The 24,928-nt window shown below is 43.9% G+C and overlaps 2 protein-coding genes across 4 annotated transcripts; both read right to left on the reverse strand.

The window, feature by feature from the left end:
* Nucleotides 1-226: 226 nt before the first annotated feature.
* Nucleotides 227-4,816, reverse strand: LOC146625906 (uncharacterized). 2 transcript variants are annotated; one of them, XM_085363010.1, is made up of 4 exons: nt 4,530-4,816; nt 3,503-3,608; nt 783-3,225; nt 227-432 (listed from the first exon to the last, which is right to left on the reverse strand). In XM_085363010.1, the coding sequence occupies exons 2-3, from the start codon at nt 3,518-3,520 to the stop codon at nt 784-786; spliced, it is 2,460 nt and encodes an 819-aa protein (XP_085219136.1). In that variant the 5' UTR covers nt 3,521-3,608; nt 4,530-4,816; the 3' UTR covers nt 227-432; nt 783. The 2 variants fall into 2 exon arrangements, with proteins under 2 accessions (XP_085219136.1, XP_085219137.1); XM_085363011.1 differs by lacking the exons at nt 3,503-3,608; nt 4,530-4,816 and having other exon boundaries at nt 783-3,237.
* An 8,313-nt stretch (nt 4,817-13,129) lies between these two features.
* On the reverse strand, nt 13,130-20,014 carry LOC146625907 (uncharacterized). Of its 2 annotated transcripts, XM_085363047.1 has the most exons (4): nt 19,710-20,014; nt 15,115-15,217; nt 13,704-14,970; nt 13,130-13,353 (listed from the first exon to the last, which is right to left on the reverse strand). In XM_085363047.1, exons 2-3 carry the CDS (start codon nt 15,127-15,129, stop codon nt 13,705-13,707), a joined length of 1,281 nt encoding a protein of 426 aa, XP_085219173.1. In that variant the 5' UTR covers nt 15,130-15,217; nt 19,710-20,014; the 3' UTR covers nt 13,130-13,353; nt 13,704. The 2 variants fall into 2 exon arrangements, with proteins under 2 accessions (XP_085219173.1, XP_085219171.1); XM_085363045.1 differs by lacking the exon at nt 19,710-20,014 and having other exon boundaries at nt 15,115-15,485.
* Nucleotides 20,015-24,928: the final 4,914 nt, after the last annotated feature.

The following is a 24,928-nucleotide window of genomic DNA, read 5'->3' on the forward strand; positions in this document are numbered from 1 at the left end:
AAACCATTTCTTTATTTAACATGTAAAATTTTGGTTTAACTGTTGCAGGATCTCATATCACAAACAAGCTGAAAAAAAAAAACTGCAGAAAACATGGATCGATGCATTCATTAAAAACATGATAACAGGAAACAGATTTTTGATTCAACTGCTGGAACAAAGCTAACCACTCAACATGAACACTACAGTAGAACAGTTTAGAAAGCTTAAAATGTAACGAGGCACATTTTCATTCATATTGTTTGAAGTCCGTTGAAGTGGTGAAGCCTCTCCCACATTCTTTACAGTAGTTCAGTTTGTCTCCAGTGTGTCTACGTTGATGTATTTTTAGGGTCTTTTGATGACTGAAAGTTTTTCCGCAAAGGTCGCAAAAAAGTCTTTCCCACAGCGATGATAGGGTTGAGAACTGGATCCATCTGTGTCGCTCTGCTTCTAAACAAAGACACAAACACAGTGTAAGTCAGTCCTTCAACATTTTCACCCTGAACGTTGCCTGAAATAAAGAGCATCTCTGCCAAAGTCCAATTACATTTTACTGTTTACATTATCACACTCGGCTCAATTTAAATTGCTATAAAAACGATAAGAGTAAAACCATTAAATTAATACTAGTTTAATGCTACAATAACAATAATACAATTCTCAAACACTATCACTAAAAACCTGTGATTAGAGTCTGAATAATCACTCAGAGGTGTTTTTCCATGCAGTAAAATTGCTAACATGCTAATACAAGTTGTTTCAAACAGTTGGGTTGACAAGATAAAAATATAGATACATACCTCACAGTAACTGCACTTGTAGAGTCTTTCTTGTGTGGATCTTTTGGTGTGCTTTCAGGTCATATGGAGATTTAAAAGTCTTGTCACACAAGTCACATTTATAAGGTCTCTCCTCAGAGTGGGTAAACATGTGGCGTTGTAACTGTGTGCCTGTTAAACATAGTTTACCACACTGATCACAGCTGTACACATCATGTCTGGTGTGAATGCGTAGGTGTGTATTTCGGTGCTGTTTCAGGCTGAAGGTTTTTCCACAAACGTCACAGCTGTATGCTTTAATCCCAGAGTGGGTAACTAGATGACTCTGTAAGCTGCTACTCTGAGTAAAAGCTCTGCCACACTGATCACAGCTGTACGCTTTAACTCCACTGTGGATGAGTTGATGTGATTTTAAGCTTCCAGACTGAGTAAAAGACTTTCCACAGTCGCCACAGCTGAACGGTCTCTCTCCAGTGTGGATGAGTTTGTGTGTTTTTAAGTGTCCAGACTGAGTAAACGACTTTCCACAGTCATCACAGCTGAACGGTCTCTCTCCAGTGTGGATGAGTTGGTGTTTTTTAAAGGTTCCAGACTCGGTAAAAGACTTTCCACAGTCTCCACAGCTGAACGGTCTCTCTCCAGTGTGGATGAGTTGGTGTTTTTTAAAGGTTCCAGACTCTGTAAAAGACTTTCCACAGTCTCCACAGCTGAACGGTCTCTCTCCAGTGTGGATGAGTTTGTGGTTTTTTAAGCTTCTAGGCTGAGTAAACGACTTTCCACAGTCTCCACAGCTGAACGGTCTCTCTCCAGTGTGGATGAGTTGGTGGTTTTTTAAGCTTCCAGACTGGGTAAAAGACTTTCCACACTCATCACAGCTGAACGGTCTCTCTCCAGTGTGGATGAGTTGGTGTTTTTTAAAGGTTCCAGACTCTGTAAAAGACTTTCCACAGTCTCCACAGCTGAACGGTCTCTCTCCAGTGTGGATGAGTTTGTGGTTTTTTAAGCTTCTAGGCTGAGTAAACGACTTTCCACAGTCTCCACAGCTGAACGGTCTCTCTCCAGTGTGGATGAGTTGGTGGTTTTTTAAGCTTCCAGACTGGGTAAAAGACTTTCCACACTCATCACAGCTGAACGGTCTCTCTCCAGTGTGGATGAGTTGGTGTCTTTTTAAGTTTCCAGACTCAGTAAAAGACTTTCCACAGTCTCCACAGCTGAACGGTCTCTCTCCAGTGTGGATGAGTTGGTGGTTTTTTAAGCTTCCAGACTGGGTAAAAGACTTCCCGCACTCATCACAGCTGAACGGTCTCTCTCCAGTGTGGATGAGTTGGTGTTTTTTAAAGGTTCCAGACTCGGTAAAAGACTTTCCACAGTCTCCACAGCTGAATGGTCTCTCTCCAGTGTGGATGAGTTGGTGGTTTTTTAAGGTTCCAGACTGGGTAAAAGACTTTCCACAGTCTCCACAGCTGAACGGTCTCTCTCCAGTGTGGATGAGTTGGTGTTTTTTAAAGGTTCCAGACTCGGTAAAAGACTTTCCACAGTCTCCACAGCTGAACGGTCTCTCTCCAGTGTGGATGAGTTGGTGTTTTTTAAAGGTTCCAGACTCTGTAAAAGACTTTCCACAGTCTCCACAGCTGAACGGTCTCTCTCCAGTGTGGATGAGTTTGTGGTTTTTTAAGCTTCTAGGCTGAGTAAACGACTTTCCACAGTCTCCACAGCTGAACGGTCTCTCTCCAGTGTGGATGAGTTGGTGGTTTTTAAAGGTTCCAGACTCGGTAAAAGACTTTCCACAGTCTCCACAGCTGAACGGTCTCTCTCCAGTGTGGATGAGTTGGTGTCTTTTTAAGGTTCCAGACTGGGTAAAAGACTTTCCACAGTCTCCACAGCTGAACGGTCTCTCTCCAGTGTGGATGAGTTGGTGGTTTTTTAAGCTTCCAGACTGGGTAAAAGACTTCCCGCACTCATCACAGCTGAACGGTCTCTCTCCAGTGTGGATGAGTTGGTGTTTTTTAAAGGTTCCAGACTCGGTAAAAGACTTTCCACAGTCTCCACAGCTGAACGGTCTCTCTCCAGTGTGGATGAGTTGGTGGTTTTTTAAGGTTCCAGACTGGGTAAAAGACTTTCCGCACTCATCACAGCTGAACGGTCTCTCTCCAGTGTGGATGAGTTGGTGTTTTTTAAAGGTTCCAGACTCGGTAAAAGACTTTCCACAGTCTCCACAGCTGAACGGTCTCTCTCCAGTGTGGATGAGTTGGTGTCTTTTTAAGCTTCGAGACCCAGTAAACGACTTTCCACAGTCTCCACAGCTGAACGGTCTCTCTCCAGTGTGGATGACCTGATGCATTTTTAGGGAAGCTTTAACGGTAAAATCCTTCCCACACTCGTCACAACTGTATTTTCTCTCTCCCTTTCTTCTGTGAGGTTTGTCGGCCTCCTGAGAGCGCTGACTTCTTGGTCCACGTTGGTCCTGCAGTGACAGAGAAACAAACAGAGGCAGTGAGTGAAATGCAGTCGTGGAACAAACTGAACTCCCTCCATTAACCCTTTATGGGTGGTCCGAGTGTGCTATAGAGATTATCTATAGCACATTTGGACACACACACACACACACACACACACACACACACACACACACACACACACACACACACACACACACACACACTCTTTCACCTCTGACATGGCTTTAAACTACATTAATTGACGTGACTGATTATTTGGTGAAACTGTGATATTTTCCTCACCTCCTGTGTTGAGCTCATTGTTTCCTCTGTAGTGACTCAGCTGAGTCCAGATGGCTGAAAATGTTCCTCTGCTGCTCCGTCAGACTCTTCTCCTCCTGCTGATCAGCTGGGACACAAAACAGATCTTTGTTAGGCTCCACACTGCACTGAAGAGTCAAAGTGTCTCATATGTTCATCTGACAACACAAAGTACAAATTTCACTCTGATTGCTTGTAGAAATCTTGTGAGACGTGTTGTGCTGCAAAGTGAGGAAACTCTCTCACTCACTTATACTTCAGGAGGAACTTTGTGACATTGGCTCTAATATTCTAAGCAGCCCTTTACTATGACAGGGCCAGAAAGTCCTATTTGAAGGTTTGGGAGAAGGACCATGTTAAAGGTGGATTGGGGTTTATACACTTTGTTATGATACAGGTAAGGCTGTAAGAGCCTGAGAAGGTGTCCTGAATGAACCTCTAAAACCAGTTTTCAGCTAACGACTCTGCTTCAGTCTGGAAAACAGCAACTACAAGTTTAAAGACTCCATCAACAATTCACACCCAGCAACAGCCTGAACAGCTCCTCCTGTGGTTTCCACAAACAGGGACAGACCTGTTACTCCCCCACCCCACACTTTCAACTCCTTCAGGCCCCCAGCTCCACCTACATAATGACTGAAACTAGCACCACTGAAGGAACAATGGGCTGGGAGGTCAGTTCCTTGACCATTAATATGCAAATTCTCATGACCATGTGATTGCAGCCATTCCCCAAACTCTTCGTGAAAGGTACTCATGACCATTGATCAATGAGCTTCTATCAGTGAAAAGACTTTTCTACTCCAACTTTCTGCCAGCAAATGCTCAACTTCTCCCAGCGTGCTGAGCCAATGATTAGTTGGTGTTTTTCTCCAAACACTCTCTCACTCTTCTCTCAACGTGTTCACAATAAACTGTGAACAGACACCGAGGAGAGCAGCAGAAGACCTCATTCAGGAGCTAAACTCAACATGAACTGAACTCACAGTAAAGTTAGCTCGGTGCTTACCTTTAGATGAGCCCACAAACCGAGAGAAACTCCGCGATGAAGCTGCAACTCTTTCCAAACACAGGAAACAGATCAGGGAGCAGAGACCCACGTGGTTCACGCTGATCTCGGCTACGATCCAGGAGACAAGGGTGGGCAGATCGATGCAGATATCGATCCAAACGGTGGTAGTGGTTTATGATCGATGCTTTAGTTCGTCCCTCTCCTCTAAATTTAGAACTTTACTCCCTTTGGATGAAAAAGCAGCTCTGTCTGTGAAAACACCGCTTCTTATGCGGCAGACTCACTTTGCTCCGCCCCCTTCTTTTTGCCCTGCTGGGATTTGTTACTGTGCAGTCACGTGACTCAGATGCGCTCGGAAGACGCATTTGGGGTGCAGAGAGAGAGAGAGAGAGAGAGAGGAGCACCATGTGGAGATATTTTACGGTTGTAAATGAAAATGCAGGAGAACAGATGGAAGGCATGTCAGCACCTAAAGCCACAGGAGACCACAACAAGATGTAGAGTTCAGCTTAGTTTTTTCACATCTCAGTTAAATGCTTTGACTGAATTCTCACTGCACAGTCTGTCAAGTAAAATATTCACAGTCTTGGAGTAATATTCGACTCTTCTTTGGGCCTTGACTCTCATGTAAAATATTTTTCTCGTTCCTGTTTCTATCATTTAAGAAACATCTCTAAACTGCGACATGTGGTTTCCTCAGCTGAACTGGAAAAACTCATTCATGCATTTGTGTCATCACACTTAGATTACTGTAATTCCCTGTTTACTAGCTTGGATAAATCATCTCTCTGTCGCCTCCAGGCAATACAAAACGAAGCAGCCAGACAACTAACTCGCTCTACCAAGCGTGTTCACATCACTCCCATCTTATATTCTTTACATTGGCTCCCAATACAGTTTAGAATTTGCTTTAAAATTCTTGTTTTAACATACAGAGCACTAAATGGCCAGGCCCCAGATTATTTATCCAAGCTTCTTATAAAATACACTGCTGCTTGTCATCTCCGCTCACAGACTCAGAGTCTGTTAGTTGTTCCCCGTACACGACTGAAGACAAAAGGGGACAGCCTTTCAGTCAGTTGCACCAAGCCTGTAGAACAGTTTACCACATCAATTACGTTTGCTTGACTCTGTGGATTCTTTTAAAAAACAGTTAAAATCTTTTCTGTTCAAACAAGCCTTTTGTTGATCTACATATTTTATTTAATTTTTTTTACATTATTTACATTTGATCTTTTACATTGTATATAATGTCTATTGTTTTTATTGTTTATTTTAATATTTGTGTACAGAGGGGGAAAAAAGTTACCGGGCCACCGAGGAAATGCCCGATGGCCATTCCAGCATTGGTTGTGCCAACACTTAACCCTTCACGTGCAAACTGTGGCACGCGTGCCTAGGGTTGCTGACCCCTGATGTAGATGCTAAAAATGACAGCCTCAACATGATCAAACTATCTCTAATAATCAGCTATGTACCACAGGCCTTCAAGGTGGCTGTAGTTAAATCTTTACTCAAAAAGCCATCTGTAGATCCAGCAGTCTTAGCTAATTATAGGCCAATCTCCAACCTTCCTTTCATATCAAAAATCCTTGAAAGAGTAGTTGTCAAACAGCTAACAGATCATCTGCAGAAGAATGGCTTATTTGAAGAGTTTCAGTCAGGTTTCAACAGCTTTAGTGAAGGCTATAAATCAGGCGTGCCCAATCCCGGTCCTCGAGAGCTACCGTCCTGCAGCTTTTAGATGCATCCTTGTTCCCACACACCTGAATCAAATGAATGGCTTGTTATCAGGCCTTTGCCAAACATGATGGCATGCTGAAGAGATCAAACCATTTGATTCAGCTGTGTTGGAGTAGGGATGCATCTAAAAGCTGCAGGATAGTAGCTCTCGAGGACCGGGATTGGGCACCCCTGCTATAAATGATCTTCTTATGGCCTCTGACAGTGAACTCATCTCTGTGCTTGTCCTGCTAGACCTTAGTGCAGCGTTCGATACTGTCGACCATAACATCCTATTAGAGTGATTAGAACATGCTGTAGGTATTACAGGTACTGTGCTGCAGTGGTTTCTATCATATCTATCTAATAGACTCCAATTCGTACATGTAAATGGAGAGTCCTCTTCACACACTGAGGTTAATTATGGAGTTCCACAGGGTTCAGTGCTAGGACCAATTCTGTTTACATTATACATGCTTCCCTTAGGCAGCATCATTAGAAGACATAGCATACATTTTCACTGCTATGCTGATGACACCCAGCTCTATCTGTCCATGAAGCCAGATAACACACACCAATTAGTTAAACTGCAGGAATGTCTTAAAGACATAAAGACCTGGATGGCCGCTAACTTTCTGCTTCTTAATTCAGATAAAACTGAGGTTATTGTACTCGGCCCTGAAAATCTTAGAAATATGGTATCTAACCAGATTCTTACTCTGGATGGCATTACCTTGGCCTCCAGTAACGCTGTGAGGAACCTTGGAGTCGTTTTTTACCAGGACATGTCCTTCAACGCACTTATTAAACAAATATGTAAGACTGCTTTCTTCCATTTGCGCAACATCTCTAAAATTAGAAATATCCTGTCTCAGAGTGACGCTGAAAAACTAGTTCATGCATTTATTACTTCCAGACTGGACGACTGTAATTCATTATTATCAGGATGTCCAAAAAACTCACTGAAAAGCCTTCAGCTAATCCAAAATGCTGCAGCAAGAGTCCTGACAGGGAGAGCATATTTCTCCTGTTTTGGCTTCCCTTCATTGGCTTCCTGTTAAATCCAGAATTGAATTCAAAATCCTGCTCCTCACATACAAGGTCTTAAATAATCAGGCCCCATCATATAGTAATGATCTTGTAGTACCATATCACCCTATTAGAGCACTTCGCTCTCGCTCTGCAGGCCTACTTGTTGTTCCTAGAGTATTTAAAAGTAGAATGGGAGGCAGAGCCTTCAGTTTTCAGGCCCCTCTTCTATGGAACCAGCTTCCAGTTTGGATTCGGGGGACAGACACTATCTCTACTTTTAAGATTAGGCTTAAAACTTTCCTTTTTGATAAAGCATATGGTTAGGGCTGAACCAGGTGACCCTGAATCCATCCCTCAGTTGTGCTGCAATAGACGTAGGCTGCCGGGGGATTCCCATGATGCATTGAGTTTTTCCTTTCCAGTCACCTTTCTCACTCACTATGTGTTAACAGACCTCTCTGCATTGAATCATATCTGTTATTAACCTCTGTCTCTCTTCCACAGCATGTCTTTCATCCTGTTTTCCGTCTCTCACCCCAACCGGTCGCAGCTGATGGCCCCGCCCCTCCCTGAGCCTGGTTCTGCCGGAGGTTTCTTCCTGTTAAAAGGGAGTTTTTCCTTCCCACTGTTGCCAAAGTGCTGCTCATAGGGGGTCATATGATTGTTGAAGCACCTTGAGGCGACCTTTGTTGTGATTTGGCGCTATATAAATAAAATTGAATTGAATTGAATTGAACTATATGCCTTTTTGAGCATTGCTATCTGTCAGGGAATTCCTTTCTTCTTTTTTTTGCCTGTCCCATTTGGTTCTTTAGCCGTCAGAATTGTTGTCTGAAGACCAACAAGGATACCCAATGGATTTACTTTGCCAAATGGGTCATCATGGCATTGCCGTATTGGTCCATTTGATCGACTTTTGTTTTTATTATTTATTTTATTTTATTTTACACACGGGACAGACATGAGTGAGGGATAGGAAAGGGAGAAAGAAAGAGGAAGGCAAAGAAAAACAGAAGGGGAAAGGGACAGTGAGAAAGGGAAAAAAAATCTCCTGGATCACCTGTTGAGAGAAAAAGAATAGAAAACAAGCAATAAAAAGCCAAAGCAACATACTAAACACAACACATTATTCTAGCATCGCATTAATCTAGCTAAGTGTAAACAGCAGTAAACACTAAATATTGAATGTTGTTGTGCAGCACGCAGGACAGACAGCGCACAATGTGCTTTGACGTAGCAGCCAAGAAAGGTGTAATTTAAGTCTACGAACTGTGAACACCCATGTGCACACCTGTGTGGATCAGCGCGCTTGTATTCAAATGGTTTCCCCATGTAATGGTCTGCAAGAGGCTGTAGAGAGCCATAACCCTGTCCCCCAGGGCATGAAGCAGGCATGGAGGAGATCCAGGCCCCAGACATCCAGAGGCCCCAGAGTGCGAGAGCCCAAGGAGAATGCATTGAGTATTTCTTCCTCAGTCACCTTTCTCTCTCACTGAGGTTGTATCCCAATTCAGGGTCTGCAGCCTTAAAGGCCGCATTTTAAGGCCGATTACATCACAGTGAAGGCTGTCCCAATTCAAAGGCTGCTTGAAATGCGGCCCTCAAATGCGTCCTTCACTTCCCTGAAATTTAAGGCTGTGGCGGTGTAGACTTTGTGGCCCAATATATCCCACAATTCATAGCACGGCAGTCGGTGTGGATAATTTTGCGGCAGACGGCAGAAGCGGAGTGGCCAAGGAGTAAACTGATAAAAGTAAGTACTGAATAATATATCACTTATTTATGTGCAAATGTTGAATAATGAAGAACATTAAAACATTACTGTTGGCCACATGTCGGCAAAGTTATGTGTCATTAGCGATGTTTGTACTTTCAGCATTTACTTGGTTTTAAAGCCTTTACTTTAAAATATACGCCGCTCAATAGTGGACCTTAATCTTACAGAGATTGTGATGATTTTGTGGATAATTAAAGTCAGTCATATATCCACAAACACAACAGGCTGAAAGTCAGTGATGCTGCTCGGTTTGCAGTCCTGAACATCACGGCACAAGCAGGATTCACTGCACTGTTAATGTTAGCTATGTTATATTGCTGCCTCTGTTCGGTGGTGTCGAGCCAAACAGACTTTAACGTGTGTTTGAACGAGCTGACGGTTCACTCGTTAAGCTGAAAAAAAGATGCTTTAATCACAGCAGTCACACATGTGTCCACTGTACCATCTGGGAACTCTTCTTGTTTAGCACTCGTAATAACACAAACACTAAATCCTGTTTGTAGCAGTGTGTACACCTGAGACTCTCACCTGTCTGTCTGTCCTGCTCTCTCTCTCTGTTTCTTTCTCTCTGATTGTGGAATAAAAGTATGAACATGTGTTTATAAGTTACACTTGTGTTTGAATCCTGCAGCTTATCACACATTTGATTTCCATGTGTGACGACTGCAAGTGTCCAGAGTGAGGACAGACTGAGGGACCCACTGCTGCACATCATCTGTGAGGCTTTGCACCCCTGATGATCCACCAGGACAAACTCAGCAGTGTGTGAGGAAGAGGAGGAGGAAGAGCCAGCAGCAGCTGACAGATGGAGAGAATAGACAGACTGTTCCCTGTTTGTGAAGGACTGCTAGGAAAGTTTAACATGTCCTGTCCTGAATCAGTCTAATTAGGTAATGTTCAAATAATGTGATCATTCCAGTGTTTTCAGTGTGGGAGAAAGTACTCAGGGCCTTCAAGTTACACACTATGAAAGGCAGCAACAAGTGTAATATTCAGAAACCTAAAGTCTGTATCAGCAGCAGAATGGAGCTAAAAACAAATGTTTGTTTCAGTTCTATGAAGCTTTGAGTATTTTGGATCAGTAACACTGCTGTGTTTGTTGCATCATATTGCTGTAATTGTGTATGCTTTATATATTCTGAGGTAAGTTGATCTATAGTGTTACATCATATTCTATAAGGATGTTATGTGTTTGTAGACTTTCTGCCCAGTTTGACCCATTTAGCAGAAGTCAGCCTGTTTAAGGCTCTGATCTCTCCCTCCCTCCCTCCCTCCCTCCAACATTAGCTAATTGTTATTTACTAACTAATCTTAAAATGACAGTTCAGCACAGAAATGAAGCCCAACAGTCATGTTTTACAGTCCCGTGGTCTCAGCCTCAGATACTCAACTAATCAGAGTGATGTCATGACAAAAACGAATGACCAACAAAACACTTTTTTTCCCGCCTTCATTTCTGTCAAACAAAGCTGTATGTAACGTTTCTCGTGGTTAGTATCATGGTTGCTAGGCAACCTGAACAGCGCGACGAAGGCTAGAACGTCCCATTTCACAAGCCTCTCACTTCCGCACTTCTCGTACTTATAGTACGCACCGTACGTAGTACACGTAGTGCGCGTACTTCAAGCGAGCGGTCTCTTGATTGGGACACAGCCGAGGTTTTCCAGAGGCCTGGTAATGAGCTAATCATGTGATACAGGTGTGTTGACCCAGGGTGCGATCTAAAACCTGCAGGGACACTGGACTAAGACTGGGGACCCCTGCAGTAGATGCTATGCAGATGACACTGAGCTTTGTCTATCCATAAAACCAGGTAACACACACCAATTAATTAAATTGCTGAAATGTTTTAAAGATATAAAGACCTGGGTGATGTCTAACTTTCTGCTGCTGATTGTACGTGGCCCTAGAATTCCTAGAAATATAATATCTAACCAGATACTTGCTCTGGATGGAATTACCGTGGCCTCCAGTAGCACTGTCAGAATCTTGGAGTAATATTTGACCAGGACATTATACAAATATGTAGAGCTGCTTTATTTCATATGCGCAATATCTCTAAACATCTCAAAATATTCTGTCTCAGAGTGATGCTGTTCATTAATTTATTACTTCTAGACTGGATTACTATTACTACTACTACTACTAGTGTGCATAACACAGGATAAATGGACTCAAATATGGAAACAACAATGGAAATGCACTACCTCACAAAGATGGAGGGAATTTGGATGGAAAATTTTGATTAGGTTCTTTATCACCTCTTACCAAAAGACTCATTATGATGGGAATCCCCCGTATGCTGGAGAAAATATGGACACAGACGAGTACACCTCTGACATTTGCAGGCAGAATTTTAAACCTTGGGTGAAATGGGGTCAATGCAGTTCTTAAGCATGCATGCAAATGTTCATTAGTCAGCTGTGAGCGAGTTTTTCCTATTTATGTTTAAATGCCAGATTTTCACTTCAGGAAGCACACAGCCCCACCCCACTGACGACTTGCTGTTGGCCAACACCCACAACGACTTTTACTGTCGGTTTGATGATCCATCAAGCGGCTTTCACACCTCAATAGAGACTTCCCCAACAATAGAGACACTTTAGTCACTCATCCCCCCACCTTCCCCGCTCCCCCCACAACAGAGCCATCGATGCTATCAAAGACTTCACCCACAGGAGCCCCCTCCTCACTTCACACCTATGAGGATTTCAAACCACCTTCTCCCACTACAGCCCTTCATATTCATGAAGCAGATGTGAGGACGCAGTTTAACCCCTCTAGACCTACTAAGGAACCAAGTCAATTCAATTTTTATCTATATAGCGCCAAATCACAACAAAAGTTGCCTCAAGGCGCTTTATATTGTACAGTAGATACAGAGAAAAGCCCAACAATCATATGAACCCCTATGAGCAAGCACTTTGGCGACAGTGGGAAGGAAAAACTCCCTTTTAACAGGAAGAACCCTCCGGCAGAACCAGGCTCAGGGAGGGGCGGGGCCATCTGCTGCGACCGGTTGGGGTGAGAGAAGGAAAACAGGATAAAGACAAACCAGACTGTACTGCCATGTTTGTTGTTTACAATTGTGTTTTGTTTAGTTACTCCTCGTGTGTCATAGTGGTCTGATCAGACTTTATATATACCCTTCTGTGTCAGTTCATGTTTAGGTCAGTTATATTTCTTTGTGCAGTCATTTGGTTTGTTAAGTTTGCAGTTCTTTGCCTGAGTTCAGTTTTGTTTCTTTGACCTTTTTTATGAGCTCAACATTAATTACTTTTGTAAATATAATTTTTGGGTTAAATGAATGAAAACCCTGTTTTTCTAATAATTCTTGTGACTCCTGCTTTTTCCAACTCTGCCGATCACACAGCCCTAAATATTTCTTTAATGTCCTGGTCAAATATTACTCCAAGGTGTTACTGGAGGCCAAGGTAATGGCATCCAGAGCAAGTATCTGGTTAGATACCACATTTCTAGGTATTTTAGGGCCACGTATAATCAGCGGCAGAAAGCTAGTTGTCACCCAGGTCTTTATATCAAGCTCTGCTGTGTTCAAGCTATTAATTACTGCGCGCAAGAGAACCACAACACACATCAAACATTAAGGTTCAGTTATGCCAGCTTTAACTTTGGGATGCCTCAGCTTCTCCTTTATCCCCCCCACACACAACTCTCTGCATCAGGAAGGTCCTGGCACTGGTCATCCTGGGAGTTTCGTCCTTCTACACCCTAACAGTTAGCAGATAACATAGTGAAGCAGCGCCAAGCAGTTTTCACAAGGTCATGCTGACACATAATTTGACTATGACTTTAAACATTGGTAACTTCAGGTGTTGCTCTGATATACAGGAAATGACATCACGGCTCAAACTCTTTGTCAGTAAACCATTTCTTTATTTAACATGTAAAATTTTGGTTTAACTGTTGCAGGATCTCATATCACAAACAAGCTGAAAAAAAAAAAACTGCAGAAAACATGGATCGATGCATTCATTAAAAACATAACAGGAAACAGATTTTTGATTCAACTGCTGGAACAAAGCTAACCACTCAACATGAACACTACAGTAGAACAGTTTAGAAAGCTTAAAATGTAACGAGGCACATTTTCATTCATATTGTTTGAAGTCCGTTGAAGTGGTGAAGCCTCTCCCACATTCTTTACAGTAGTTCAGTTTGTCTCCAGTGTGTCTACGTTGATGTATTTTTAGGGTCTTTTGATGACTGAAAGTTTTTCCCACAGCGATGACAGGGTTGAGAACTGGATCCATCTGTGTCGCTCTGCTTCTAAACAAAGACACAAACACAGTGTAAGTCAGTCCTTCAACATTTTCACCCTGAACGTTGCCTGAAATAAAGAGCATCTCTGCCAAAGTCCAATTACATTTTACTGTTTACATTATCACACTCGGCTCAATTTAAATTGCTATAAAAACGATAAGAGTAAAACCATTAAATTAATACTAGTTTAATGCTACAATAACAATAATACAATTCTCAAACACTATCACTAAAAACCTGTGATTAGAGTCTGAATAATCACTCAGAGGTGTTTTTCCATGCAGTAAAATTGCTAACATGCTAATACAAGTTGTTTCAAACAGTCGGGTTGACAAGATAAAAATATAGATACATACCTCACAGTAACTGCACTTGTAGAGTCTTTCTTGTGTGGATCTTTTGGTGTGCTTTCAGGTCATATGGAGATTTAAAAGTCTTGTCACACAAGTCACATTTATAAGGTCTCTCCTCAGAGTGGGTAAACATGTGGCGTTGTAACTGTGTGCCTGTTAAACATAGTTTACCACACTGATCACAGCTGTACACATCATGTCTGGTGTGAATGCGTAGGTGTGTATTTCGGTGCTGTTTCAGGCTGAAGGTTTTTCCACAAACGTCACAGCTGTATGCTTTAATCCCAGAGTGGGTAACTAGATGACTCTGTAAGCTGCTACTCTGAGTAAAAGCTCTGCCACACTGATCACAGCTGTACGCTTTAACTCCACTGTGGATGAGTTGATGTGATTTTAAGCTTCTAGGCTGAGTAAACGACTTTCCACAGTCTCCACAGCTGAACGGTCTCTCTCCAGTGTGGATGAGTTGGTGGTTTTTTAAGCTTCCAGACTGGGTAAAAGACTTTCCACAGTCTCCACAGCTGAACGGTCTCTCTCCAGTGTGGATGAGTTGGTGGTTTTTTAAGCTTCCAGACTGGGTAAAAGACTTTCCGCACTCATCACAGCTGAACGGTCTCTCTCCAGTGTGGATGAGTAGGTGTTTTTTTAAGTTTCCAGACTCAGTAAAAGACTTTCCACAGTCTCCACAGCTGAACGGTCTCTTTCCAGTGTGGATGAGTTGGTGGTTTTTTAAGCTTCCGGACTGGGTAAAAGACTTCCCGCACTCATCACAGCTGAACGGTCTCTCTCCAGTGTGGATGAGTTGGTGTTTTTTAAAGGTTCCAGACTCGGTAAAAGACTTTCCACAGTCTCCACAGCTGAACGGTCTCTCTCCAGTGTGGATGAGTTGGTGGTTTTTTAAGGTTCCAGACTTGGTAAAAGACTTTCCACAGTCTCCACAGCTGAACTGTCTCTCTCCAGTGTGGATGAGTAGGTGTTTTTTTAAGTTTCCAGACTGGGTAAAAGACTTTCCGCACTCATCACAGCTGAACGGTCTCTCTCCAGTGTGGATGAGTTGGTGTCTTTTTAAGCTTCGAGACCCAGTAAACGACTTTCCACAGTCTCCACAGCTGAACGGTCTCTCTCCAGTGTGGATGACCTGATGCATTTTTAGGGAAGCTTTAACGGTAAAATCCTTCCCACACTCGTCACAACTGTATTTTCTCTCTCCCTTTCTTCTGTGAGGTTTGTCGGCCTCCTGAGAGCGCTGACTTCTTGGTCCACGTTGGTCCTGCAGTGACAGAGATACAAACAGAGGCAGTGAGTGAAATGCAGTCGTGGAACAAACTGAACTCCCTCCATTAACCCTTTATGGGTGGTCCGAGTGTGCTATAGAGATTATCTATAGCACATTTGGAGACACACACACACACACCTGTGTTGAGCTCATTGTTTCCTCTGTAGTGACTCAGCTGAGTCCAGATGGCTGAAAATGTTCCTCTGCTGCTCCGTCAGACTCTTCTCCTCCTGCTGATCAGCTGGGACACAAAACAGATCTTTGTTAGGCTCCACACTGCACTGAAGAGTCAAAGTGTCTCATATGTTCATCTGACAACACAAAGTACAAATTTCACTCTGATTGCTTGTAGAAATCTTGTGAGACGTGTTGTGCTGCAAAGTGAGGAAACTCTCTCACTCACTTATACTTCAGGAGGAACTTTGTGACATTGGCTCTAATATTCTAAGCAGCCCTTTACTATGACAGGGCCAGAAAGTCCTATTTGAAGGTTTGGGAGAAGGACCGTGTTAAAGGTGGATTGGGGTTTATACACTTTGTTATGATACAGGTAAGGCTGTAAGAGCCTGAGAAGGTGTCCTGAATGAAGCTCTAAAACCAGTTTTCAGCTAACGACTCTGCTTCAGTCTGGAAAACAGCAACTACAAGTTTAAAGACTCCATCAACAATTCACACCCAGCAACAGCCTGAACAGCTCCTCCTGTGGTTTCCACAAACAGGGACAGACCTGTTACTCCCCCACCCCACACTTTCAACTCCTTCAGGCCCCCAGCTCCACCTACATAATGACTGAAACTAGCACCACTGAAGGAACAATGGGCTGGGAGGTCAGTTCCTTGACCATTAATATGCAAATTCTCATGACCATGTGATTGCAGCCATTCCCCAAACTCTTCGTGAAAGGTACTCATGACCATTGATCAATGAGCTTCTATCAGTGAAAAGACTTTTCTACTCCAACTTTCTGCCAGCAAATGCTCAACTTCTCCCAGCGTGCTGAGCCAATGATTAGTTGTTTTTCTTTTGCTAATTAAAAAAAAAGAAAACCACTTCCTGTCATGTGTTCATCCAGAGCAGCTGGACAATAAAGTTTATTGTGATCCTGATACTGCAGCAGATCGCTCTCCAAGTTCCAAGTTCAACTTTATTGTCACTTCAACCATATACAGTTTAAAAATACACAGTGAGGCGAAACAACGTTCCTCCAGGAACCAAGGTGCTACAAGACAAGTTAGTGCAAAAAAAAAAAAAAAAAAAAAAATAATATATAATATATCTAGTAATAATATTGTGCAAAAGAGCATTTACAGGTTGGTGTGTGTGATGGTTTGGTGGTGTAGGTCAGTGTGTTTGCGCTTTGTGTTGGTTAGTCAGTCCAGTCTCAATGTTTTGAGGTATTTGAGTTAAGCTGAGTGATAATGTTAGTGTATGTGTGTGTGTGCGTGTTTATCAGTCAGTCCCTTTTTGCTGAGGAGACGGATGGCTTGTGGAAAAAAGCTGTTGCACAGTCTGGATGTGCGTGCCCGAATGCTTCGGTACCTTTTTCCAGATGGCAGGAGTGTAAAGAGTGTGTGAGAGGGGTGTGTCCGATCAGCCACAATGCTGGTGGCTTTGCGAATGCAGCGTGTGGTGTAGATGTCCTCAATAGAGGGTAGAGACACCCCGATGATCTTCTCTGCTGTTCCCACTATCCGCTGTAGGGTCTTGCGGTCTGATATGGCACAGCTCCCAAACCAGACAGTGATGCAGCCGCTCAGGATGCTCTCAATAGTTCCTCTATAGAAGGTGGTCAGGATCGGTGGTGGAAGCCGGGCCTTTCTCAGTCTTCTCAGAAAGAAGAGACGCTGTTGGGCTTTCTTGTGCAGGGAGCTGGTGTTGAGGGACCAGCCGAGGTCCTTCTCCAGGTGTACACCCAGGAATTTGGTGCTGTCAACGATCTCCACAGAGGAGCCGTTGATGCTCAGCGGTGAGTGGTCGCCTCGTGTCCTCCTAAAGTCAACAACCATCTCTTTTGTCTTGTCAACATTCAGAGACAGGTTGTTGTCCTTACACCAGTCCGTTAGTCTCTGCACTTCCTCTCTGTACGCTGACTCGTCGTTCTTGCTAATGAGACCCACCACGGTCGTGTCATCAGCGAATTTAATGATGTGATTTGAACTGTGTGTTGCTACACAGTCATGAGTCAGCAGTGTGAACAGCAGAGGACTGAGCACACAGCCTTGTGGGGCCCCAGTGCTCAGTGTGGTGGTGCTGGAGGTGCAGTTCCCGATCCGTACTGACTGAGGCCTTCCGGTCAGAAAGTCCAGGATCCAGTTGCAGAGGGAGGTGTTCAGGCCTAACAGGCTCAGCTTTCCGATCAGTTGTTGGGAGATGATCGTGTTAAATGCTGAGCTGAAATCTATGTACAGCATTCGGACGTGTGAGTCCTTCTTGTCCAAGTGTGTCAGGGCAAGATGGAGTGCAGTGGAGATGGCGTCGTCCGTTGAGCGGTTATGGCGGTATGCAAATTGCATTGGGTCCAGTGAGGGGGGCAGCAGGGTCTTGATGTGTCTCATGACGAGCCGTTCGAAGCACTTCATGATGGTGGGTGTAAGTGCGATAGGGCGGTAGTCATTGAGACAGGACACAGAAGACTTCTTGGGCACGGGGACGATGGTGGTGGCCTTGAAGCACGTGGGGACAACGGCACTGCTCAGAGAGATGTTGAAGATGTCGGTGAGAACATTTGCCAGCTGATCAGCACATTCTCCGAGCACTCTGCCTGGGATGTTGTCTGGTCCAGCAGCTTTACGTGGATTGACTCTGCGTAGAGTTTTCCTCACCTCAGCTGTAGTGAGACACAGGACCTGGTCGTTCGGAGGAGGGGTGGTCTTCCTCGCCGCCACGTCGTTCTGCCTGTCGAACCGAGCATAGAAGTTGTTAAGCACATCTGGGAGGGAGCCGTCACTGTCACAGGCAGGTGGTGTCGTCCTGTAGTTAGCGATGGCTTGTAAGCCCTGCCACATGCGTCGTGTGTCGCCGCTGTCCTTAAAGTGGTTGTGGATTCTCTGGGCGTGTGCGCGCTTCGCCTCTCTGATGGCCCGAGAAAGTTCAGCCCTCGCTCTTCTAAGCGCCACCTTATCTCCCTCTTTGAAGGCAGAGTCTCGGGTCCTTAGAAGTGCACGCACTTCCGCAGTAATCCACGGTGTCTGGTTGGGTCGTGAGATGATGATCTTGGAGACAGTGACGTCATCGGTGCACTTGTTGATATAGCTGGACACTGATGATGTGTACTCCTCCAAGTCAGTGAAGTCGCCGTAAGTTGCAGCCTCTCTAAACATGTTCCAGTCAGTGCTCTCAAAACAGTCCTGAAGAGCAGAGATGGCTCCTGCTGGCCAGGTTTTCACCTGCTTCAGAACCGGTTTTGATCGCCTGACGAGTGGTCTGTATGCTGGAATTAGCATAACAGAGATGTGGTCTGAGTAGCCGAGGTGGGGGCGGGGCTCTGCCCGATATGCGCCGGGGATGTTTGTGTAAACAAGATCCAGCGTGTTTTCTCCCCTCGTTGCAAAGTCCACATACTGATGGAATCTAGGAAGCACTGACTTGAGATTTGCATGGTTGAAGTCCCCAGCAACAATAAACAGTCCATCCGGGTGTGTATTTTGCAGTTCACTGATCTTTGTATACAATTCCCATAGCGCTTCCTTAGCATTAGCGCTAGGTGGAATGTACACTCCGATAATGAAAACAGTGGTGAATTCCCGTGGTAAGTAAAAAGGTCTGCATCTAACAGTCACAAACTCCACCAGCGATGAGCAATAACTAGAGACTAGCACAGAGTTCTTGCACCATTTCTCGTTGATGTAAACACACAAGCCGCCACCGCGAGTCTTACCGCACAGAGCTGCATTTCTGTCGGCGCGAAACGAGGCCAGCCCGTTTAGCTGAATAGCGGCGTCCGGTACTCTTTCGCTGAGCCATGTTTCCGTGAAAACAAAGACACAGCAGTCTCTAATCTCACGCTGTGTGGCCTGCTGGAGTCGGATGTAATCCAGTTTGTTATCCAGGGAGCAGACGTTGGATAAGATGATGGACGGTAGAGCCGGCCGGCTAGGGTTTGTTTTTAGCCTAGCACAGACTCCCGCCCGCTTGCCGCGCTTCCGCTTCCTCGCGCAACGCTTCCGATGTCTCCACCTCCGTCCGCCGGCATCAGGCAACGCCGAGGCTTCGAGGCCTGGTTCGCGGAGCAAGCCGAGTTCACGCAGCGTTTCCCGCAGCCCCTCCTGGATGTCGTCAACTAGGTTATTTAGGTTGAAAAGTGTCTGGCTGTTGTATGCACGAACACCGACACCAGTTGCGACGTTATCCATACATAGTGCAAAATAAGCACGCTACACACAAAAACGTAAACAATAAACAATGCAGCACCAGTTTTGGCTCCGGAGTGGCCGCTGCGTGCTACTGCCGCGCCGCCATTTCCTGTTATCACTTCAAATAGAAATCAGGCTGTAGAGGTTTGGTGCAGGCAGAAAAACAGCTGCAGGGACAATGAAAAGACTTTTCTGCTCCAACTTCTCCCAGCATGCTGAGCTAATGGTTAGCTGGTGTTTTTCTCCAAACACTCTCTCACTCTTCTCTCAACGTGTTCACAATAAACTGTGAACAGACACCGAGGAGAGCAGCAGAAGACCTCATTCAGGAGCTAAACTCAACATGAACTGAACTCACAGTAAAGTTAGCTCGGTGCTTACCTTTAGATGAGCCCACAAACCGAGAGAAACTCCGCGATGAAGCTGCAACTCTTTCCAAACACAGGAAACAGATCAGGGAGCAGAGACCCACGTGGTTCACGCTGATCTCAGCTACGATCCAGGAGACAAGGGTGGGCAGATCGATGCAGATATCGATCCAAACGTTGGTAGTGGTTTATGATCGATGCTTTAGTTCGTCCCTCTCCTCTAAATTTAGAACTTTACTCCCTTTGGATGAAAAAGCAGCTCTGTCTGTGAAAACACCGCTTCTTATGCGGCAGACTCACTTTGCTCCGCCCCCTTCTTTTTGCCCTGCTGGGATTTGTTACTGTGCGGTCACGTGACTCAGATGCGCTCGGAAGACGCATTTGGGCTGCAGAGAGAGAGAGAGAGAGAGAGAGAGGAGCACCATGTGGAGATATTTTACGGTTGTAAATGAAAATGCAGGAGAACAGATGGAAGGCATGTCAGCACCTAAAGCCACAGGAGACCACAACAAGATGTAGAGTTCAGCTTAGTTTTTTCACATCTCAGTTAAATGCTTTGACTGAATTCTCACTGCACAGTCTGTAGTGGAGATATCAAAGATAGGCACGGCTGTGGCACTGATTCAGTCTTTGAGCACTACGGTCACCCCGGTGTGTCGGCCAGAACACCACTTAAGGCCAAATTGCCCAGAGCACGAAAGAAGGAGAGAGCTTAAGGTTCCGTTTGAGGCACTTTATTGTCACCGCTTAATTTCTGGGGCTGTAACACAGCGGGTGTACATAAGTGTGTGTCTGGGTGTGTGTGTGTGTGTGTGGTTTCCTACAAAGGAAATAAACAAGGGAAATAACAATAAATAAAGAGAATGGAAAAGTCAAATACTCAAATATAAACATAATACAACATAGTTAACATAATCAAATATAAAGATCAGAAAAATATAATACACTTCAAACTGCTCACACTATGCAACTAAATAGCATTAGTGCGAGGTTAAGCAACCGTCAGTACATGTGAACTACTTCCGGTAGTTATACAAAATAAAAGCGTCCCCCATTATATTCCGCTATAATGCTCTTATTGTGAAGGGCAAGTGGGACGCCATACTTCCGGTTATACTACGTTTGCTATTTTATTAATCCACGTACCTAATTGTTCGCTACAAACTCCGCTACTTCAAAGTAAACAATCACAAGCATCACATACAACATATAGAGAAGGTCTGATAACACAGGAATGACATTATGGACATACGAGCGACCGTACATGCGTCAACAAGCTAAACCGGGGCCAAGCTAACAACATAAGTTAGCATATGAAATGAGGGTGAACTCACGCGTTGCATGCGTGGCCTACCGCTCCAACTATGGACTACATTAGCTCCTAAATGGTAACATACTACAGTACTGACACAACAAAGGCAAAATACGACACAGGTCACTACTTACTTGTCATTTACGCACACCTAACATGCCCCAGGAATCAGTGCACCCCCTCCGGACCAACACTGCTCAGCCGCCATTAAACTGCCCACCTTACTAACCGGATGATGTCACTAGAAGGTGGGCTGGCCCAAACTGACAGAAGATGGAACATTACATGAACTTATATAAACTTATAAACACCAGTAAAACTATTATATGAACTTTGGGCAGGGATAGCTCAGTAGGTAGAGTGGTTGCCCCATGATCGGAAGGTCGGGGGTTCGATTCCCCTTAACAGCTACCCTGAGGTACCCCTGAGCAAGGTACCGTCCCTACACACTGCTCCCCGGGCGCCCAATGGCTGCCCACTGCTTCACTGAGTGAATGGGTTAAATGCAGAGAGCAATTTCCCCACGGGGCTCAATAAAGTACAATAATGTACACACTTTCTTCTTCTTCTTGGGGCCTTTTATACACAGTCTGTCAAGTAAAATATTCACAGTCTTGGAGTAATATTCGACTCTTCTTTGGGCCTTGACTCTCATGTAAAATATTTTTGTCGTTCCTGTTTCTATCATTTAAGAAACATCTCTAAACTGCGACATGTGGTTTCCTCAGCTGAACTGGAAAAACTCATTCATGCATTTGTGTCATCACACTTAGATTACTGTAATTCCCTGTTTACTAGCTTGGATAAATCATCTCTCTGTCGCCTCCAGGCAATACAAAACGAAGCAGCCAGACAACTAACTCGCTCTACCAAGCGTGTTCACATCACTCCCATCTTATATTCTTTACATTGGCTCCCAATACAGTTTAGAATTTGCTTTAAAATTCTTGTTTTAACATACAGAGCACTAAATGGCCAGGCCCCAGATTATTTATCCAAGCTTCTTATAAAATACACTGCTGCTTGTCATCTCCGCTCACAGACTCAGAGTCTGTTAGTTGTTCCCCGTACACGACTGAAGACAAAAGGGGACAGCCTTTCAGTCAGTTGCACCAAGCCTGTAGAACAGTTTACCACATCAATTACGTTTGCTTGACTCTGTGGATTCTTTTAAAAAACAGTTAAAATCTTTTCTGTTCAAACAAGCCTTTTGTTGATCTACATATTTTATTTAATTTTTTTTACATTATTTACATTTGATCTTTTACATTGTATATAATGTCTATTGTTTTTATTGTTTATTTTAATATTTGTGTACAGAGGGGGAAAAAAGTTACCGGGCCACCGAGGAAATGCCCGATGGCCATTCCAGCATTGGTTGTGCCAACACTTAACCCTTCACGTGCAAACTGTGGCACGCGTGCCTAGGGTTGCTGACCCCTGATGTAGATGCTAAAAATGACAGCCTCAACATGATCAAACTATCTCTAATAATCCTCTATGTACCACAGGCCTTCAAGGTGGCTGTAGTTAAACCTTTACTCAAAAAGCCATCTGTAGATCCAGCAGTCTTAGCTAATTATAGGCCAATCTCCAACCTTCCTTTCATATCAAAAATCTTTGAAAGAGTAGTTGTCAAACAGCTAACAGATCATCTGCAGAGGAATGGCTTATTTTAAGAGTTTCAGTCAGGTTTCAACAGCTTTAGTGAAGGCTACAAATGATCTTCTTATGGCCTCTGACAGTGGACTCATCTCTGTGCTTGTCCTGCTAGACCTCAGTGCAGCATTCGATACTATTGACCATAATATCCTATTAGAGCGATTAGAACATGCTGTAGGTATTACAGGTACTGCACTGCAGTGGTTTGTATCATATCTATCTAATAGACTCCAGTTTGTGCATGTAAATGGAGAGTCCTCTTCACACACTGAGGTCAATTATGGAGTTCCACAGGGTTCAGTGCTAGGACCAATTCTGTTTACATTATACATGCTTCCCTTAGGCAGTATCATTAGAAGACATAGCATACATTTTCACTGCTATGCAGATGACACCCAGCTCTATCTGTCCATGAAGCCAGATAACACACACCAATTAGTTAAACTGCAGGAATGTCTTAAAGACATAAAGACCTGGATGGCCGCTAACTTTCTGCTTCTTAATTCAGATAAAACTGAGCTTATTGTACTCGGCCCTGAAAATCTTAGAAATATGGTATCTAACCAGATTCTTACTCTGGATGGCATTACCTTGGCCTCCAGTAACGCTGTGAGGAACCTTGGAGTCATTTTTGACCAGGATATGTCCTTCAACACACTTATTAAACAAATATGTAAGACTGCTTTCTTCCATTTGCGCAACATCTCTAAAGTTAGAAATATCCTGTCTCAGAGTGACGCTGAAAAACTAGTTCATGCATTTATTACTTCCAGGCTGGACGACTGTAATTCATTATTATCAGGATGTCCAAAAAACTCGCTGAAAAGCCTTCAGCTAATCCAAAACGCTGCAGCAAGAGTCCTGACAGGGACTAGAAAGAGAGAGCATATTTCTCCTGTTTTGGCTTCCCTTCATTAGCTTCCTGTTAAATCCAGAATTGAATTCAAAATCCTGCTCCTCACATACAAGGTCTCAAATAATCAGGCCCCATCTTATCTTAATGACCTTGTAGTACCATATCACCCTATTAGAGCACTTCGCTCTCGTTCTGCAGGCCTACTTGTTGTTCCTAGAGTATTTAAAAGTAGAATGGGAGGCAGAGCCTTCAGTTTTCAGGCCCCTCTTCTGTGGAACCAGCTTCCAGTTTGGATTCGGGAGACAGACACTATCTCTACTTTTAAGATTAGGCTTAAAACTTTCCTTTTTGCTAAAGCATATGGTTAGGGCTGGACCAGGTGACCCTGAATCCTCCCTTAGTTATGCTGCAATAGACGTAGGCTGCCGGGGGTTTCCCATGATGCATTGAGTATTTCTTCCTCAGTCATCTTTCTCACTCACTATGTATTAACAGACCTCTTTGCATTGAATCATATCTGTTATTAACCTCTGTCTCTCTTCCACAGCATGTCTTTATCCTGTCTTCCTTCTCTCACCCCAACCGGTCACAGCAGATGGCCCCGCCCCTCCCTGAGCCTGGTTCTGCCGGAAGTTTCTTCCTGTTAAAAGGGAGTTTTTCCTTCCCGCTGTTGCCAAAGTGCTGCTCATAGGGGGTCATATGATTGTTGAAGCACCTTGAGGCGACCTTTGTTGTGATTTGGCGCTATATAAATAAAATTGAATTGAACTGAACTATATGCCTTTTTGAGCATTGCTATCTGTCAGGGAATTTCTTTTTTTTTTTTTTCCTGTCCCATTTGGTTCTTTAGTCGTCAGAATTGTTGTCTGAAGACCTACAAGGATACCCAATGGATTTACTTTGCCAAATGGGTCATCATGGCATTGCCGTATTGGTCCATTTGATCGACTTTTGTTTTTATTATTTATTTTATTTTATTTTACACACGGGACAGACATGAGTGAGGGATAGGAAAGGGAGAAAGAAAGAGGAAGGAAAAGAAAAACAGAAGGGGAGAGGGACAGTGAGAAAGGGGAAAAAAATCTCCTGGATCACCTGTTGAGAGAAAAAGAATAGAAAACAAGCAATAAAAAGCCAAAGCAACATACTAAACACAACACATTATTCTAGCATCGCATTAATCTAGCTAAGTGTAAACAGCAGTAAACACTAAATATTGAATGTTGTTGTGCAGCACGCAGGACAGACAGCGCACAATGTGCTTTGACGTAGCAGCCAAGAAAGGTGTGATTTAAGTCTATGAACAGTGAACATCCATGTGCACACCTGTGTGGATCAGCGCGCTTATATTCAAATGGTTTCCCCATGTAATGGTCTGCAAGAGGATGTAGAGAGCCATAGC

The sequence above is a fragment of the Diplotaxodon limnothrissa genome, linkage group LG9, assembly GCF_057381915.1.
Source record: "Diplotaxodon limnothrissa isolate DT_005_m linkage group LG9, D_limnothrissa_male_GT1.1, whole genome shotgun sequence".
Lineage (NCBI taxonomy): Eukaryota > Metazoa > Chordata > Actinopteri > Cichliformes > Cichlidae > Diplotaxodon > Diplotaxodon limnothrissa.